This window comes from Podarcis vaucheri (genome assembly GCF_965113315.1).
Source record: "Podarcis vaucheri genome assembly, chromosome: 4".
Classification (NCBI taxonomy): domain Eukaryota; kingdom Metazoa; phylum Chordata; class Lepidosauria; order Squamata; family Lacertidae; genus Podarcis; species Podarcis vaucheri.
Window position 1 is genome coordinate 62,940,685 of NC_138762.1, and position 20,460 is coordinate 62,961,144.

At 40.7% G+C, this 20,460-nt stretch overlaps 1 protein-coding gene across 10 annotated transcripts in view; it reads left to right on the top strand.

Moving 5' to 3' along the window:
* Positions 1–20,460, top strand: part of DMD (dystrophin) — a 1,048,023-nt gene that overhangs the window by 129,707 nt on the left and 897,856 nt on the right. The window contains exon 1 of one of the 10 annotated variants that reach the window (XM_082219926.1): positions 16,629–16,922. The exons of the other annotated variants lie outside the window; for them this stretch is intronic. Coding sequence (XP_082076052.1) covers positions 16,895–16,922 — 28 coding nt within the window. The 5' untranslated portion in view covers positions 16,629–16,894. Of the gene's footprint in view, positions 1–16,628; positions 16,923–20,460 lie in introns of those variants that run through there. 10 annotated transcript variants of the gene reach the window in all.

Below are 20,460 nucleotides of genomic sequence, written 5' to 3' on the forward strand. Positions count from 1 at the left end.
ACTGGAGCCCCGACTCAGGACTAGGAAATGTTTCTGTGCTGAGTTCATGTGATTGCCAGGTGGCTAGCTGTTTTGTGTCAAACAAGATGGCTAGCTGTTAACATAATGCTTATGTGCACTCTTGGGAAGCTCTCAGCATAGCTTAAGGTAAATACAGTAAATTTTCTCATGCCAAGCTGCACATCATAAAAATGATGGAACAGCTTTGTCCTTTAGTTTGACAGATGCGAGACATGCTTTAATTTTCCGGCTTAAATAATTGAGAAGGTATATACTATTGTGCAGTATTTATACACAGTTCAATCTTTTATTATTACTGTTTTCGTTAGTATAATTTAAACGTCCTTAAATCCGGTTCTTAATTGTATTCAGTCTTTCCTTCATTGGATTCTAACTGGCATCCATCTACTGTCACAAGACAATGGGCTTTTACCAGACCAACAGCCACCAGTAAAATTGCAATGTGCACAGTTTTTCCGAAGAATAAAAATGTTCAAGTGATGTTTCATCACAGATAGCTTGTGGATTTTGAGTGGCAATCAATGTCTTTCTTCTTGTGTGCCTGCTTTTTCTATAGTTTCAGTCTGAGAGCAAAAGCTGGTTCACAAAGGCATGTTCCTCACTGGATGACAGTACATGTGTGAATAAGACTTCCTAGATATAACACCACAGGGAGTGTTTTAATATTCTCACAGGTGCTACTTTTTAAAATGTTCTTCATTGTAAAATTGGGGATAAGCAGTTGTTTCTGAACTGTAATAGCTGGGGTGGAAATGTACTGGACAGTAACTCCTCATATATTGTCTAGTCACTGATAAAATGAGGGTTTGATTATTGTATAAAAAGGCATTGCTGTGAGAAAGTGAAAATGATCTGCTTCACAATCACTTCAATAAACTGTCCATAGGGAAATGCATTTATCCCACTTGTAAGGAAACCTTACTTCAATTTGTTCATCGAACTGGAATGTTGAAATAATGATTGTTTTCCTGATTATGTAAATGTACAACAAAAACAAAAATCCATCACTTCCTTAATTTTTGGTAAATATCCATGGACTCATAAGATGACATGGATAAGAGAAAAAGCGGGTGGGGACTATCAAACCAGCTCACCTGAATCTAAAACCAACACACCATCTGGCAGACAGAATTCCTCCCATAGGACCCAATATAACTTCAGCAAATGCACTTTATTGTATTTAGGGGATAGTTGTGGAAAGGGAAACATTTTAAGTTGTCAGTTCTTTCATAAATGTCTTGTACGTGCTTAGACCTGCAGCTTTAGCTTTAAGGTCCAAGGACAGAACATGCGCATGCTTCTGTAAAAATTGTTTCAATTTCTGGGTAAGGAGATCTACTCAAAGCCACATTATTGCATTTCTGTCAATTAGCACTGAGGTGGAACACAAGATAAACATTGACTATTTTAAAATGCATAAACAGAGGGGGAAAGAAAGTGAAAGGGGGAAGCATGATTTTAGGTCTAGTACAGGGTAAATATCTGTCCTTATATTTCTTCTCTGTAATAGTATGGAACCTTCTTATTAAACAAGGATAGTGAAAACTGAATAGAAAACTATTTGCATTAGCCAATCTTGTGGCGCAATGGGTCAGTGCATCTGGCTGTTAACCAGAAGGTTATTGGTTCAAGCCCACCCAGGGACAGCTGTGGGCAGGATTCCTGCATTTCAGGGACTTGGACTAGATGCCCCTTGAGATTTCTTCCAACTCTAGAATTTTATGGTTCTATCATCTTTCATGTAAACAAGTGGTGCTAGCTGAATTTGGCCTGGTGTGTAGAACTGAATAAACTAACATTTAATATGTTTCTACCACATGCAGTGCCGTGGCATTTGCCTAAAAGAAAAAATGGAAGTGTCATGTCCAGATGAAACATCCCTAGTGGATCTTGAAAAGTCCAGATGAGACATCTGTTGTGGAATTTCAAAGGCGGTTCAAAGTCTTTGATTACTGACACTTCTCAGGAAGGTCCACAGGGTATTCTACGAGAAGCTAACTATCCCCTTTGCCTGCTTCAGTTCTTTGAACATGAAAGACACTGCCTGGGTGGTGGAGGTGTAAAATAAAACACTGACTGGATTGTTTCTGGTCCAGGGTGTGGGGTGCATAGCACCGTTGGAACAGGTATGGCAATTGCTCCCAAAAGTAAAAGCTTGGATTTTTCAAATTGTTTAGAAACTATAAATTATGCCTGAGACATTATGCTGCTCTGGATCACATGTCCAAGCTATAAGAACAGGAAGAATATGTTGTGCTTTGTAACATAGGGGGGCAGTTTCAATTTATATATTTTCCTTAAATGATGGCTTTGTTTGGGATTGACTTTTGTAGTTCCACAGACTTTTCCAAAGGATTGTTTGTTTTATTTGGAAGTCATCCATGTAAAAAAGGGCAGGGGCATCCATTCCATGTCTAAAGAGCTAGTAAGCTGCTGTGAATTACATGGTTCACAGACTGTTTAGAGCTAGCTGAATCTGGAGCAAATTCCCTACTATTGTGCACCTCCTTCTGGCAACTCCTGCAGCTAAGCTGGTGCCAAACATATAGCTCTGCTTTCCTTTGGACCACATCAGTGAGGCCAAGAGCGGGGTCTTATCCTCTGGACAGCCCAGGACCTGCATAAACACTGCCCTAGGGAGGTCACTTCAGTGCTGCTAACACAACTGTTTGACTTTACCCCAGAGTTACACTACATTGTCTCTCAAGACAGACGGATGCCAACAACAATTAACCATTTGGGAGGGAGGGACTATGAAATCATTATAACTGCTGCAACAGAAGTAATGTATAACCATATATTGATCATCTACCACAGCTACTTCATAATCAGTGGCAGAGCTGCATGCTTTGGCACCCGGGAGCGGAGAGTAGGCGGGGGCGTGGCTGGCGCGCATCCCAGGGGCGTGGCGCACTGCCTGCGGGCGCAGTGCACAGCGCGTGTTGGAGCAGCCACGATTGTACCCCCCTCCCCGATGGTGCCGACAGTGGTGTGCTCCCCTGTCCCCCTTTCCTCCACCAGTGTTCATAATACAGTGGTACCTCGATTTAAGAACAGTCCAGTTTAAGAACTATTTGGTTTACAAATTCCGCAAAACTGGAAATAGTGTCTTGGTTTGAGAACTTTACCTCGATCTAAGAACAGAATCTGAACGGTGGAAGGGCACCGGCGGTGGGAGGCCTCATTAGGGAAAGCACACCTCGGTTTAAGAACGGTTTGGGTTTAAGAACGGACTTCTGGGATGGATTAAGTTTGTAAACCAAGGTACAACTGTATTCCAAGAAGCCACTTTCATCAGACAATATCAAAGCAGCCAGAGCCGGCTCAGCCATTAGGCAGGGTAAGGCCACTGCTTCAGGCGGCAAAATCCCCTCAGGCAGTACACTTATGATGCTGCACCTGCTCTGCTGCCTCCACCAGCGGCAGAGATACACCACTGGTTTTTGAAACGATCACATCAATTTGGGTGAGATCTCAGCTGAAATAGCACCAGAGTGCATGAGATCTCGTGGGGTTTTGTGCAAAATCTCACCCAAAATTGGTGCCCATGGCATTGCTTCTTCTCCACCAGTGGTGGATGCAGAAGGGCAGTAGCAGAGCAAGCAGCAGCAGCAGCAGCAGCAGGTAGGTAGGTAAGTAGTGGTGGTGGCAGCAGCAGAGGCAGCAAGGCAAAGCAGCACTTTCTGTTTCACTTAAGTGGCAAAATGGGATGCACTACCTTTGATAGCGTCTATGTCATTTGTGAAGTAGAAGGCCTTTTTAAAAGGTAGGTCTGCAAACTAGACAGTGCCAGAAAGAGATTAAGCAATGTATTTTGATTTGGCAGAGCAGCGCACTGAGTCCCTCTTGGTTACTTGCTGTATAATGGAATAATATATGCCTCAAATCATGCTATTTGTCCATTTAGCACAGTATTATCTACACTGGCAGTGGTTTTTCAGGGTCTCAAGCCTTGCGCATCACCTACTATCTGGTCCTTTTAACTGGAGATGATGTGGACTGTACCCAGAACATTCAGCACACAAAACGTGCTTATTACACACTTGTTTTTCTTTGTGGTGGAGAAGAAATGAAGTATCCAATGCTTAAATGTAGATCATTGTTAATTCCCAGTAAAAGCAATGAATTTAGGACTATATATTTTGAAAGAGCATAAAAGGATTTGTTATGGAATTTTGCAACAAAAAGAGAGGTCTTGCGCTCCCTTCTTCTGCATCTCGATCTTTAAAACAGATTTGGACAGGGCAGCCCTTCACATAGAGGGCTCCTTCAGATAGAGGACTGCCGTCTATAAAGTAGAGCATATGGCCACCCTAACATTATTATGTGTATACTGTGCCACCTTAGCAGCTCAGTGGGCCTGCTACCTGGAGCCGATTTTACAAAGAATATATATACAAAAAGAATAAGAAAACCTACGCAGAGAGCGATTTAAATTCAAATTGATTCAGTTCTTCTGCTGATGAGTTCTGGGAATACAATTAACCTCTTGTTGTTCTTGCGCTATATGAATTTGATTGCACATTAGACCTAAACATTCATGTCCATTTGCTGACAGAAGCATTATTAAAACTAAAGTCTAGCATTTAAAACTTTGTGCACTAAAAAGCGGGTGCATTTAAATCATTGATTTCACAACTGAGATGTCTAAAAAGTGAATGATGCTCCTTCCATTTAGGAAACCACTAACAGCTAGTAAAAGTTGCATGTAAAGACAAAAATGCCAGATCATGTCACCAATGTGCTTTTCCATTGTGGCCTCCATTGGCAATCAAACAGAAGAAGAACTATGCTTGGTTATATATTTCTTCAGATTTGATACTTTTTACCTGTAATGCATGTTAGTTAACTTTCCAGTAAAATTTGCCATGATTATGGGCTTATCCACACTTCTTGTTCTGCTGCTTTCCCCAGGGAAAACCACTCTAGTGCTCAGTTTCTGTGAATGAGAATTAGAGTTTTATCCAGATTGATGTTTGCTCTGATTTAGAGCCAAAGTGTGGGTTTTCCTTGAGAAAAGAGGGGGCAAGGGGAAAGCTGCTCAGACCCATGCCCCAAAAGCATGAATCAAGCAGAAATCCACTTGGACCTGTGCTTTCTAAGTGGGTGGGTGTGGACAAACCCAATGAGGTATCTTTTGAAATGGCTGCAAGTATTTGTAGAATTGTCCTTGTGTGGTTGATCCTTTCCACAAGGAGAATTCCTAAGTGTATTGTATATGGGTGCTCACCCTCTACTGGGACTTGAATGTAGGGTCAGTTTGGACAGTGAGGAAGGTTTTCATTATTGTTGATGCTTGACAAATCAATTATGCAATAGATTTTCTAGGCTGAGTTCCAAAACATAAAGCGTTGCTGCTAATAACAGGTAACATTATCAGAGAGCCAGTTGGTATAGAAAGGCAAATCGTAGCGTAACTGCTTCTACTTAAGCTTTGGGTTTGCACACTTCCTAGTTACACTTGCTTATTCAGGCAAGTGTGGTTTCCAGTCTGTTTGGGAGAGCAAGTACAAACAACTGTTAGTGATTCAGATGTAAAGGAAATTGGAGTTTACATGAACAAGTAAGTGAGGATTGGAATTGGGCAATGTGAAGTGTGAAAAATAAGGTGAACAAGCTTAAGGCTTGAACATTATTTCAGCACATGATTGATGAATCCATGGTTTGTCATTACTTAAGAATTGCCCATGTAGCCAAGGGGGAGTGGGGCAGAGGGGGGGAGCTGCTCCCCTAGATCAAGTAAAACAATAGAAATACTTAACTAACTGACCAATTGGTCCTGTCCCCTTACAAAAGTCCTGCCCCCCCAAAAAAGACCTGCCCCCAACAAAAATCCTGGCTATGCCCATTTCCGTGTCCTGTACATCCATTCAACATCATGTATTTAAATGGACTTCTAGACATCCATGTGGATTTACTTGTGTTACCTTCAAACTGATCTGAAAACACCTTAGTTGATCTGAAAATAATGACCCGATTTTGAACTGATGTGAAAACATCCAGTGTTTGGACAGTACCTGTTTAGATATGGGACCACTCTTTTGCACATGTAGATGAACAGTATTATTATTGGATTCTACCCATTGTTAACATTTTATACAATATTGCTTACACTGAGATCTGTTGCATAATACCATTTTTGTTCTTAGCAAGATAAATGGCTGCCTAATCGGGGGGGGGGGGGACAATATAGCCAGTCTTTATTTTGTGATCAGACTCCTTGTTTCCCATAGTTTTACTACCTTACAAGCAGATGACTCACTTATTTATTTAAAATAATAATAATGTTTTCAATAGCATAGATAACTTATCCAGCACACAACAATAAATTCACACTGAAAATAATGTTTTTTGTTCTTGTTTTCTGTTCTAGATGGATAGAAATCATTTGTTAGCAGTGTAAAGGTCACATGCTACCTACTCTGTTTGAAAGATAATTTCAGTCATAAGCGTTTTATGTTTAGCAGTGTAATTGTCAGGAAGTTGAATATCACAGGTGCAGCAGCCAAAGCAGATAGACTGTGCAATTTTACACCTGTTGTTGTTTTATGTAAAAGTGTACAAAATTACAGGATTTAAAAAGGAATTATGCATACTAAAGAGTTTGTATAGCATAGTGGCTAAGATACTAAGGACGAAATTAGACATGAAATGGTAGATCTGTGAATCGGATTAAGTGAGAAGCTGCCTTAACACCAGATCAGACTATTGGGCCATGATCTAGCCCTTGTATACTGACTCAAAGCAGGTCTCCATGGTTCCAGACAACAGTCTTTCTCATCCCTGCCTGGAGACGCCAGGGATTGAACCAAGGCCCTTTTGCTTTCAAAACATGTGCTCTGTCACTGAGCTATAGCTCTTCCTTGTATATTTCTAATATTTTCAGCAAGTCAGAACTACTTGGTCTCATCAAATCTTAATAAAAGGGCTCAGTTTTGATTCAGACTGTGGTGCTGGGGAGGGGGATTTCTCCACTAACTGCCTGTCAGAGATGATTGGATCCTGTTCAACAGATGTAGCTTCCACTCTGTGAAGGGAGTAATTTCCAGACTCTGCTGACTACACTAGCATGTCATGGGGAGGGGGGAAATGATGGTGTTCCATGAGAAATAAATTCATGCCATCATTAATCTTTTCTTTGAGTAGCTTATCTATTGAGGAGCCTTGATTGCTGTATCCCTATGTGTCATTGTTCTGGCCTTCCAATCAGCTTCAACTGCAGGCCAATGATTGCCCAATCCAATCACTCCTCAAGCAACAGTGCAGGATTCCACTATGTGGGTTTCTCGGAGGCCAACGAGTTCTTACTCATTGTAGATACTAGAAGGCGTTGAGTTTTAAATGAGTAAAGGTGTGCTGTGGCTGCTAGAAATTTGAGTAATACAGCTTTAAAGTGGGTGTAATCCAAAATTAATTATACTTAACTGTGTGGAGATCAGTGGCCCTTTTACTCAGTATTGTGCCCAGAACTGATATCAACGGAATTAAAGCTCATCATACTTTCTCAATGCAGATTGTACAAAACGCCATTCACTGGGGAAATTATGCTATGGTAGGAAGCAGATTCTAGCACAAGAGTGACTCAGGTTGTTAACCTCTTTTAGAGATGAACACTGCCGTTTTCAAAGGTTTTTCTTTTTTTTTAGGAGCAAAGCTGTAGTCTACAACCATTTTATATTAATCAGATAGCAATAAGCCTTGGAAAGCACATTTTGGCTTGGTTAAAACTACAAGCAACTTCTATATCTCCACTACCTAACTCTGATTTTTCATGTACTTGTATACATAGCTAATATTGAAAAATCACTGCTAACAAAGATTATACAAGCTTCAAGATGTTTCCATATGCTGGCTAGCCTGCTGTAGCTATTGTGAGAAATTCTTGAAAGTGGCAATTTCAGTCACCAGAACACAACAGTCCCGCCAAATTCACACTGCGAATTCAAAGTGCTTCACACATATTATTTCAGCAAATCTTTACAACAGCTCTGCAAGGTAACAATTATCTTCATGTTGCAGATCAAGGGTTAATGATAGGAGAAGGCAACATAATGGCATAGGTGATATTCATGCTGAGAACTTTCTCAGTAACATCTCTGATTTCAGCTGTTCCACTACACTAGAAAAATATGCACTAGCAATTGGAGATTACTCAGTATTGATATTGGGACGCAGGTGGCGCTGTGGGTTAAACCACAGAGCCTAGGACTTACCAATCAGAAGGTCGGTGGTTCGAATCCCCGCGACGGGGTGAGCTCCCGTTGCTCGGTCCCTGCTCCTGCCAGCCTAGCAGTTCAAAAGCAAGTCAAAGTGCAAGTAGATAAATAGGTACCGCTCCGGCAGGAAGGTAAACGGCGTTTCCGTGTGCTGCTCTGGTTCGCCAGAAGTGGCTTAGTCATGCTGGCCACATGACCCGGAAGCTGTACTCCGGCTCCCTTGGCCAATAAGCGAGATGAGCGCCGCAACCCCAGAGTCGGTCACGACTGGACCTAATGGTCAGGGGTCCCTTTACCTTTACAGTATTGATATTATCCAAGGTGAGGTGCTTGTAGGTATTCTTCCTACAGAATTCAATTTTAATTTTTGCTATAATGTGGTAATATATAGCTGCCAGGTTCATTAACACCCCAAATTGGATTAGCTTTGGTTAATGTTGCTTTGGGAGAAGGAAAGGCTTAAGGTGTAACCCCTACAATAATCTGGAGTCCCTGAGATGGTTGTATGGTGTCTTGTAAGCCTCCTTCCAGCAACTCTTGCAGCCAAGCTGCTACCATACGTATTGCTCTGCTTTCCTTTGGACCACATCAGCAAGGTCAAGGGGGCAGGGCTTGTCATCTGGGGAGCCCAAGGCTTCCATACACACTGCCCAGGCTTGTTTCCCAGAGAGGTCACTTCAGTGCTGCTAACACAGCAAAAACAATGTGGGAGACAGCAGGTGTGAATTACTGGTCTTTCCAGCCACAGCAGGTGCTGTGATTTTCCAGGGTTTAGCTTAACCTCCAGAGGTGTACTCCATTGTCTTGCGAGACTGATAGATGCTAACAACAATGTTTATTTAAGTTTTGTCGTGTCATAGATTCATTTTCCCCCCTTAGCATATTTTTTTTGTAATTATTCCACTGTATTTAAATCATGCTACATTTGCACCGTCACCATTTTGTGATCATCTTGACATTTATAATGTCAACTCTGCAGGCTTGCATTAACCTCATTTTGCCATCAGTTTGATGTGCCATAGACCTGCACAGCAATAATTTAGCATTCATCATAGCATGTGCAGTAATGTCTCATTAGACTTGAACTAACAGAATTTTGTCTTCATAATTTGCCATCATAATAACCAGGTCTTCACAGATTTAATGTGACAATCTTTTGCTTCTCTTCCTAAAGCTGTGTAATCATTGTGATCCTTGGAGAGTTCAAATGAAGTCAATGTAATTAAAAGGTAGTTTTCTTTAAGTATCGGGACATGGGCTACTTATCAAAACAGAACCTTTTGAGCTATAGTTCCTTGGTTGCATGTATGAAGCTGCCTTGTGCCAAGTTAGACTATTGCTCCATGTAGCCCAGTAGCATCTAGTCCAGGATTGGGGAGCCTATTGGACTACAGATGTCATTTGACTGCAACTCCCATCATGCCTGAAATTGGCCATGCTGGCTGGGGCTGGTGGAGTTCAGCAAATGAGGTCCCCCCCACACCACACCACATCAGTCCTTCAAAGAATGACATGTCAGTTTACCCCTCCAAATTCCAGCGCCATCATCATGCCTAAACCACTAAAAATGTTCCTTCTTCAGAAATATAGGTGATTTAATGTGCAACCACTAATGGGAAATCACACACAACTTTCTTCAATAATTCAAGAAGAAGGAAGGAAAGTGTTTCTCCTTTATTTCAGACAGGTTTCTAACTACAAAAAGTGTAACTAGATTTCTAAAAACGCCAACACAAATAGCATGCTTATCATATTTATTTCAACAGAGTTTCCATTCTCTCTGAATGCCATCATATAGATGCAGTATAGTATATTTCCTCACCATTATGTATTGAAAACGTGGTTTCAAAGAAATACAGGAACTGTAGTGGCCCTGTTTTCCTTTTTTAACTGAAGAAGCTAGTTGAGAGTATATTGGGAATGTTGTGAGAGGCTCTTGCGTAAAAGTCAAAAGGGTTTTTAGAAAGAGCAGCCTACACAGCTAATAGAAGCTCTGAGGCTGTTGCATGTAAGAAGCGAATAGTGGGATAAGGACCATTCACTCACCTGCAAGTGAGAGCAGTGTGTGGAGTGTGGGAAACAAGCTATGGTGATTCCTAATGGAACATTCAGCTTTTTGTCACTGGTCATTTCTCTAGCTGGATTTAACAAATATGATGGACAGGTTTTCTGTCGGTGATGACATAACTTTAAATGCCAAAATTGTCTGGATAAGAGGCTCGAAAGGTGTCCGGCGAAAAGACTAAAAAACAGAAAAAGCCAAACCTAACTGTTAAAAGATGTGATACTAAATATTAGGGATGTGCAAAATTTGTCTCCATGCTGCATATACATGCACACACATATATACAGTATATATACATATACTCGTATGTGTGTTTGTGTGTGTGTGTCTGAGAGGCATGCACAAATGTTTCGACACCCACCTACCCATGGAAATTAAACCATCTAAATTCAGCAATGAGAAGCATCCCAGATGTATCTGTCATTGAATTAAACTGCAGGCTTACCACAGCATTTCTATTAAACATCAAGCCCTTTAACTATTGGAAGTATTTGGACACAAAGTCCAACTGGAGGATAAATGCAATACGGAGTAACTCTTTTGGAAGAGGCTAATTATAATTTGGGAAGTTTAAAGTGTAGGAAAACATTCTAATCATCTGAGTGGGATATATCTTTTTTTTTAATCTTGTGAACTACCTTGAGAAGTTTTGATGAAGGGCAGTATATCAATCTAATAATTTATGAAAATTGAGATGAACCACCTCGTTCAGGAGTTCAGTATCTCAGTCATTATATCATCTCCAGTGGTAACATCTCCCAGTGGTTTTTCAGATCAAATGAGTTGGATTAGTGTAGGTTAAAAATGAAAATAAATGTAATAATACAACAGGCCATTAGAGTACATTTCACTCACTTCTTTTGAAGAAGAATCTACCAGAGCTCCCCACCACCTGCATGGCTCAAAACTCACCATAATAATTTGCAGCAGTGAAGACTAGGGCCTTCTTAGCCTCCTTAGTACATCAGAACCAGCTTATGTCTGTGCAGCTTCTCTCTCCCCCCCCCCATACACTTTTAAAATAAAAAGATTTACTCCATCATCCAAGTGAGAATACAAGTTCACTCAGAAATCAGTCCCATTGAATCCTGTGGGCCCTACAGGCATAGCCTGAAACTGTGCTTTATTGAGTAATTTACAGTGCAGTCCTGTGCATGACTATTATGAAGTAAGTCCATTGCAGTTCACTGGGGCTTACCAGGAGGTATTATCAGTCTGGAGCCTTAAAGTACGCATTGACCTGTACATGTCTATAATACACTATAGAGCTATTAATTACACAGAAGATATAATATTTATTGTGTCCACTTATTACACTTATATCATTTTTATTTTTGCATGGGTCTTCCCACAGCTTTCTACCCGAGCATGGACAACAATGAAACCTACTTTGTTTTAACAATGTAACAGTACTGCTGTGCTGAAAACTCTTTAATTTTCCAAAGATTTCTTTCCCTGCAAAAGAGGCTTTTATCCTTCCTATTTTCATTCTCAAGCAGCTTTCACATTTCTTTGGTGGTGTGTTGAGCTTACTTTATCATTGCAAGATGGCCATGCACTCTCTCTCTCTCTCTCTCTCTCTCTCTCTCTCTCTCTGTATGTGTGTGTTGTTTTCTCCAGCACTCTGCACTGGCCTCTGGCTGCCCATGCTTCCTGATCTGAGAAAGTTCCATAGGGGAGGCCCTCACAAAAAAAAATTCCCTGAGCTTTAATTGAAGCAGGGGAAGCAGAGCAAGCTGGATGAGATGTCTACCAAGAGCATGAGAGAACAGACTTGCTGGTTTTATAAGGGAAGGTCTTCCCCTTCACGTAAAAATACATTCTTTCCACACATACATGTATATTTCAAAATAAAGACTTCACTTAAACAATAAACAGGTGCCAGATGCATAGCAGGCAGTCTCCTCGCCTTCTTGTGAGGAAAGCCCACCCAAATATTTCAGGTTCCCCCTCTCCCCACCCCATGCCCAGTCAGGAAATATGGGCTCTGAGGAAGGCTGCAGAGTGCAGGCCACTGGAAAGGGGATTTGTAGAATGAATGGGAACTCACAAACACTCCTCAGTAGATGATGGTGTGGCAAACTCATCACCCCTGTAAATCGGGGGGGGGGGGCGGGGACAACATTCACTGGAACAGACAGCAGGTATACTTACCTGACTTTACTTTGTCTATAGCGGAGGAACAGCAAGACAGTTTGAAGTGGAGGGCCCTCTTCTGTATTGGATGACAGGACCAGTAGATTTACACAGATGCAAGTACATAAAACTGAATGGGAAATGTCTCTATAACACATCCTGAATAGCATTACACCAATTACATCTGTGGCCTATTGCATCCTACCTGATTCAAGCTTAAAGAAGAGTAAAAACTTGGCTTTAGACGGTTGATTTAGTTAAAAGACTCTGAAGGGTCTCTTGAGGGTTTGGAAATTGGTAAAGGAATATTATCTTGTGAGGATTCACAAGTGAGGTTGTATGTAATAAGCAATTTTTTTACTTAGACTCCTAGTTTTATCAACCTTTCTTGTTCTCAAATCCTCAAAGCATTGCTACTGTCAATTTCTTTTCTCTTGACACTGTGCTTCAAATTATTTTCAACATCAGTGCATGACTTTTGGACTCTGTGGGTTGCAAATTAATCCTTTATAGGCAGCTGAGGTACTCTATTCACTGATGGTTTGTCAGGAATTAATTTGGCTACCACTATGAAAAATGATAGGGATTCTAATCTAAAGGATAAAGGAGGGTGTTAAAAATCAGAATTTTATTAATGTTGTGCTTAGATACCCAGCCAAGCAATTATTTATTAATTTTAATTACATACAGATAGAAAGCCAAAATATGACAGCAACCACAACACAAAATCTGATCATTTTGAAGGGATTTGAAAGGAAAGCAATGACCTACTGTTAGTTACTATTTAACGGCTGCTTCTTCATTTCCTTCGGAGGTCATTTCTTCCTTGTTCACAGCATATAGAATTATGCATTATCTAAGCTTTGTTGCAGGGTGACTGGACAAAATCAATCTTATCAGTGTTTTCGTGGTATGTTACTCATGAAATCACCAGCTATCTAAGAAATGTAGTACAGTACTCACTAATTATCTCAAAAAATGTAATGTCAAGGAGAAAATGCCCACGTAGGGGGATTTCCAAGGTTAGTTGCATTAAGAGTGGACACCCTGAAATCAATAGACTTCAGTTACTTAAATCATTGAGTCTACTCTGAAGATAACTTAGTTGGACATTACTCATTGACTGCAAAAGTATACATATAGCCATTAATCTTTTCAGCAAGTTTCTCAATATAAAGTATATGGGAATATTAAAAGGTGTTTATTTGTGTGTGTTTTTAACTATGAAAACCAAAATACATATTTTGAATTTTGACCAAATTCTTTAAAAAAAATGCAAAGCAATACCCTTGAATTTTGCCCTGATGTTTTCAGCAACACTCATAAGAGTAAAGCATATTGAACATAGGGATATAATAAGCTGTCCTATGCCTCTTGTTCAATATTGTCATTATTCACTGTGGCTTTTCATGATTTCAGACTTGAGGTTTTCCAAGTGCAACCTAAGGAAACCAGGGATTGAACCTAGAATCTTCTGCACACAAAGCATGCTCTCTACCACTGAAGATATTTTCTTTTGGGGGGGGAGAGAAATATTGTGTACAGTGGTACCTCGGGTTAAGTACTTAATTCGTTCCAGAGGTCCGTTCTTAACCTGAAACTGTTCTTAACCTGAAGCACCATTTTAGTTAATGGGGCCTCCTGCTGCTGCTGCGCCGCCGGAGCACGATTTCTGTTCTTATCCTGAAGCAAAGTTCTTAACTTGAAGCACTATTTCTGGGTTAGCGGAGTCTGTAACCTGAAGCGTATGTAACCTGAGGTACCACTGTAACTTATAAGATGTTTATGTTTTACACATTTTAATTCCTTAGGGTGGAATTCAATGTCATGCTTTTCCAATTGTTCTATCTGCACATGGAATTCAGTTTGCCAGATGGAATGGCCCCCCTCCTCAGCCTGTGTGCTGTTATGGGGGTTCTCCTAACCCCACTAAGTCCATTTGAGGGGGTTGGGGTGCACAGGGAAAGAGTGGAGGGAAAGCCCCATTATGCAAGTGAAAGTTCTGGCACATAATGCACTGCTTTATTGTAAACCGTTGAATATGACCATTGTACTAGAATCAACTTTGGGGGAACTTATGCTTTGGAGTAAGGCATATATTACACAATGCTTTGTTTTCTCTGGGTGTGTGTGTGTGTGTGTGCGCGCACACACACACACACACACACTGTTAGAGTTCTTTAAGTAACAGCAGCAAGGATCTCAAATTCCCATGCAAGCATTAGTACCGGCAGGGGTGAAGCAAAGGAAGCTGGCAGTCTCAGAGCCTAGGTGGGCTGCACTGGCATAGAACAAGGGCATAGAAATGTTACAAAATGCTTCTGCAGTCAAAAAGGCCAAAGGGTTATAATGGAAGAGGAGATGACTGGACCTCCCCGTCATTCGAGATCGCACTATTGACTCCACTATAGCCAATTACTGTCAGGCTCCACAGAGAAATAATTTATATGGGGTGAAAAATGTATGATGTGTGAAGTGTGGAGAAAAGGAGCCAATGAGGCTTGGCAGCTTTCCTGTTTCTTGTTTTTTATTCAAGCGACTAACAGGAAGCACACCTGCAATGGAGCTGTGTCAAGCCAGCAAATGATTATTTCTGGGGTTTGCTGAAGGTGAATCGAGATAATGTCTGAGGTGAATAATGCTTTTTTTTACCACAGTAAAGTAAATCTAACAGGTACCACGTATTTGGAATTCCAGCGGAGCTACATATATTGTCTTGAATGTGGTGTTATTTGCATTCACCACACATTTAACGCTTATGCTTTGTTCCATACGTTTGCCTCTTAACAAGTGGGTAAATAAGTTTCCTAGAAGCTATAGTGGCCCTGGATACTCAAAGGAGCGACAGATTACTATGACTCAGAGCTAGGAATGGAGGAGAAATTTGATTCTGTATGCATTTATAGCTGAATCTATCAACTTTGCACTTCCTGAACAAGATGAGGAGCAAAGCACAGCTATCCTACAAAATTCATACATATCCAAATTTTGCAATGCAGTACTCCAACCAAACAATGTTCATATATACATATGAATATTCATATATTAGGAGGAAATGTGCATAAGAATGAAGATATTTTCACTAACATCCAAAAATGCATTGTGCAGTATTAGGGTAAATTGTTTGCAGAAATGTGTACATTAGTGATGTCTTCTTGAGGAGAACTGGGTTTCTTGAATCAGATTTGAGAGCCATTCAGTACAAATCATTACCTGTGTGCATTTTGTTCATTACTACATTCATAGAATTGGGAGTGGTTTACTGGGAGGGTAGGAGGGCAAGCCAGTGGGGAGACCAGTGCTGTGTAGACCCACTGACAGAGCCAGTGGGTCCAGTACTCCAATTCTCCTGTTGCATCCACACAGTGTGAGCCTCCCCATTGCTTCTCCCTATTGGTAAGCTTCAGCTATGACGATGCCGGAAGGCCAGGGGCATAACCTTGCCCTCCCTGCCAGCTGGACTGGCAGTCTTCCTATTCTGAAAGAAAATGAGTTAAACTGAGACATAGTAAACACATATTGTGACAAATATTACTTGTCATGTTCAATATGCATGAGTTTACTGAAGACAGGTTTTTTTAAAAAGTGTTATACCCCCATAGATTGGCTTGTTTGTTTTTCAGGTTGTTATTTTGGTATAGCATTTCTCAGGTTAGAAGAGTTAGGAGGTTTTTTTCTGAAAATATTTCCCGAGTGGTGAGGTTAGATTCAATAAATATTGAGTCTCTGGCATTCTTATGATTGCTGAATGTGAATATAGCTGTGGGGAATTGTGGTGGAGTTGAAAAACCCCACCCCCAAATTGAAAATAAATTAAGAAACGTAAAATAAATGCATAAAGTAAAATTCAGATTAACACAACTAGGTGCTGATAATGTGTTTGGAAAGTTTCCTCAGTCTGCAAAGGCTTCTCATCTTCATGATGATGATCACAATCTGATCCGCCAGGCATTTACAAGAGAAGCAGCACTGTGTGTTGTTTTGAATGTTATCCGGAAAGCTGCTCCACATCACTTAAATCCATTATACATGCCATTGTGAAAACAGAGCCTTATATGTAGAGTTCATCAGCTGGCCTATTATGGGAAGCCAACTTGTTTTGAGGAAAGCGTGCTTTATTGCTTCTGCGCAGGTCCTGGAATTTGAAACATCTCAGGGCCTCAACAGAACCCTGGCATCAGTTACTCTGTCAGTTTAGTGGAAGTTAGAATCATGTTATTCCCCGGTACAGAATCCAGTTCTGAGAAGCAGCTGACTGTACACTGAAATTAACAAGGGAATATTAAGGAGATGAGAGGATTTTTTGTGTGAAATGCTGCGTCTTGTTGCGTCGCAGCCATCATAATTTTGGTTTATTTTTGTTGGCTTTTAAAAAGGACATTGGAACAGTGACACTGGATTGTAGTACTTTGGGAAACTCTGTTGGTGTTTGCCTTGGACCTTCTTTTATGCTTACATGCTGTGGTATGAGGAAGAGGAAGAATGTAAGTACAAAATATCTGAAATACTTTTACCATTGCATTTCAATCTGTGGCATAATTCTGCTGAGGTCTGTAGGAAAGCCCTTTAATAGGATGCATTCTTGGGGGGAAACTCACCCCAATGATGCAAAGGTCGACTACAGAACAGTGAGAAGGGGTGCCTGTATTTCAGGGTTGCTTAAACAATTACACTTAAATAGAAATTCGCGGAAATAAAAAGCTATTGCGTGAGAACACAAGGGGCATTTCGAAGATTCAGTATTTACTAAAGGTTTCTGGTTGGGGAGGGGAGGGAAGGGAAGTGACTGGGATAAAAATAGATTTTTCATTATTGTTTTTAATAGTCTGGCAAAAGTTCAAAAGACTATCAGCTGCTTTGAATTATAATGGCATATGCTGTTTCACTGCCCTGATTGATGTACATGAAATGGGATCTTGTTCATTATTTTGTTGTAAAGTAGTTGAACAGTCACTGCACCTTTCCCCATATCACCCAACAAGAAAAGAGCCCTAAGGTTGCTCTGGTGTTTTTACGTCCTTCCTCACACTCTGTGCTACAACTTTTTCATATTTTCTTGCAAAAAAAGAAAAAGAAAGAAAGAAAGAACCTAGATAAGATTGATAGTTCTGTTTTAAAGATTGTGGAAGGATAACCATTTTTATTTCATACTTGGCCTCAGTATATTATCCACATACAGGTATAGAAATCTTTGCCTGAATGCTCTAAGGTTGGTATTTTTATCCTTTTCTGTCTTTTTAAAAAGCAGACATGCACAATTCATAAACTACCAATTCAAGGTTACACTACCAGCCATATCTTTCCACATGGAAGGTAGCTAACAACTCACATGCTTGTGTAGCTGTAGGTAGAATGTAAAAATAGGAGGTGTGGCAGCAATAATCTCTTTGGCTGCTTCTAATTTATCTCCAAAATTTGTTGCAAAGCGTGTTCTCACTAAAGGAGAGCACGTGTTGCGGATGGGTCAGACAAAGCACCCTGTAGTAATTAGGTGGATTGGTTTAAGGGGCCTACTTTTGGCTGGAGTTGGTGTTGCTGGGGCAAATTTGATGTTGCAATTTTGGGGGAGGGGTCAGAGGTTATTTAAGGAAGGTCCACAGCACAGTACTTTCTCTTTCGCTGTGGACATCGGATCTCCCGCCCGCCCTCCCTTGTTGGGCTTGCGCTTTGACCTTGCTTTGCCTGTCATGGGGTCATTCGCCTTGGTGCGGGGGCCCAGTAGGAATTTACCATTTGGCTGATTAGTGCGTGCCTCTTGGGTTTTGCCTACTGCTTAGCAATACGTCACAACTTGTAAGGTTGACGGTTAGGCATTGGTTTAAATTGGTTGGTGGAGGGGTATGGATTGGCTGTGCCTGCCCCTCCAATGAGGTTGCTGCATGGGAATTCCGTTAAAGGAATTCAGGGACTTACCATCCATTCGTCCAAACCCCTGGAATCGGGCTTGGGCCGTGTAAGTCCCTAGGAGCATGCGGGGAGAAGCTGAGGGTCTGTGCCGCAGCTCCGCCTATCCCTGAACTTGTTCCTCCACACTGGCTTCCGCTGGAATCCGGGAGCCAGTGCTGTCCCCAAGGCGGGAGGGACAGCTAGTCGTAACCAATGCCTAAGCAACCACTCACAATTTGTATGCAAATAAAGTTGTGGCCAAAATTATGTCAAAAACCTTAAACAAAAATTCATGTGTGATGTGTGAGTTATTGGGGTTAAGGGTGTTTTGGGGACCTCAGCACGCAAAGTGAAAGTGTATGAATGAGTCCTGCCAAAATGTATGGCCCGCGTATTGGAACTAAACAAAACAAATAGTTTATTTGAAGAGATGAGAGGGCATGACGTTGCTATTGATTGGAAAAGTTTGCATTTTTGCCACTTGTCCAGTGAGACTGACAAATGCTGGGTCAAGTCAAACCACATCTATTTAATGTGGCTTTGGTGGTGATGTTGGCAATTTAGCTTCGGTGGAAGAAACTTCCTTTTGGAATAAATGTTGCATGTCTTGCATTGCTGGGAGACTTCCAGGACAGCCTGAAAAGGGAGATAGGGCACTCTGTTTGGGGGAAAGGTCACTTGCTGGGGGGATAGCTGGTGGGGAGATCGCAGGAAAGCCTGTCTTTTTGATAGGAGCACTAGAACTCCCGCTCTCATAGTATGGTTTCAGGCAGCTTGTTGAAGAGTTCTGTTTCAATGGCCTTTACCTCTTTTGTCACTGGCGTCTGCCTGCTTTGGCTCTGTTTAATGTCACTATATTTTTAATTGTGACTCTCCCAGCTTTGTTTTTAAGGCTGTTGACTTTTTTTTTATTTATCCTGTCACTATTTTCCATTGGTATATCATCTTGTTTTATTGTAAACCAATTTCTGTGGCTCAGTGGAAGAATAATTTATATGTTTTTGTTGTTTTTAAGTTTGGAGAGGACATTTATTTATTCAACCCAAGCATTTTTATTTTTATGTGTTTGCGTGTTTGTGTGGAACGTTTATACCCTGCCTTTCAGCTGTAATTCACAAACCAGCTTTAGGTTGAAATCTTATACACGTTTATCTGAGAGTAAATCCCATAGAATTAAATGGGATTTCCTGTATAGGATTGTACTGTAAATCTCTTCCACCACTCTTTACTTCACATGATGTGATCAGGCATAGGCAATACAGGAATTAGTAAGGAGGGTGCGGCAGCAGATTTTTTTAAAAAAAATCCTCTACAAGGCTCATTCCGAATTTTATCACTTAGGATATGGAAATAACTTAAGGATATATGGAAATTGACATGTTTGTGTTTTGAATTCTGCAAGGTACTTTGATTAAACTGATGGGAGTCTCACTTAATGGAGGCAGTGCTGCTATTTCAGAGACACATGCTAAGCAATTTGAAGGCAAGCCAAAGCACAATGAGAAGGAATAATGATGACCTTGGTTTATTTTTTGCTCAGTACATTCAGGTTTTTGATTGGATTCTGAACAAGGCAACAGTTTTCTCTCCCAGAAAGCTTTGCCCTAGTCCTTGGAGGCTTTGCATTCTTGTTATCAAAGCAGCTGGTTCATATTGGAGCATTTTCTTGTGAAGGTCGTGGGCTGCAGTGTGGGAGAAAAAAAGAAAGATTTCCTTATTGAACCCAGCCAAGTATGTGCTTTCTATGAGAACATTTCTGCACAGAGACCTATTAGCCTGTTGACCTGCCTAGCATACTACTGATGATAAATAAAAAGCATTCTACTGAACTGAAGTTTGTTTGCTTTTTGCTTTTTGTTTGGCTTGTTTTGTTTGATGTTACTCGTGGTAATGCATTTTTTTAAAAAAAAATTGATATGAGAATGCCTCATATTATTAATAAATAGATGAATACAGAGTTATCCAGGAAAATCTAGATGATTGAAAGAGAGTACAATGATTTTATTATATTATGAATAATCAGAAGCCTATGGGCATTGTGTGGGTGTAGTAGAAAGCTATTCTTTTCCATTCTCTTTTAGTAGTTATGCAATACCCTTCTGTAGTCACATACAGTTTTGTCTCAAAAACTTTGGA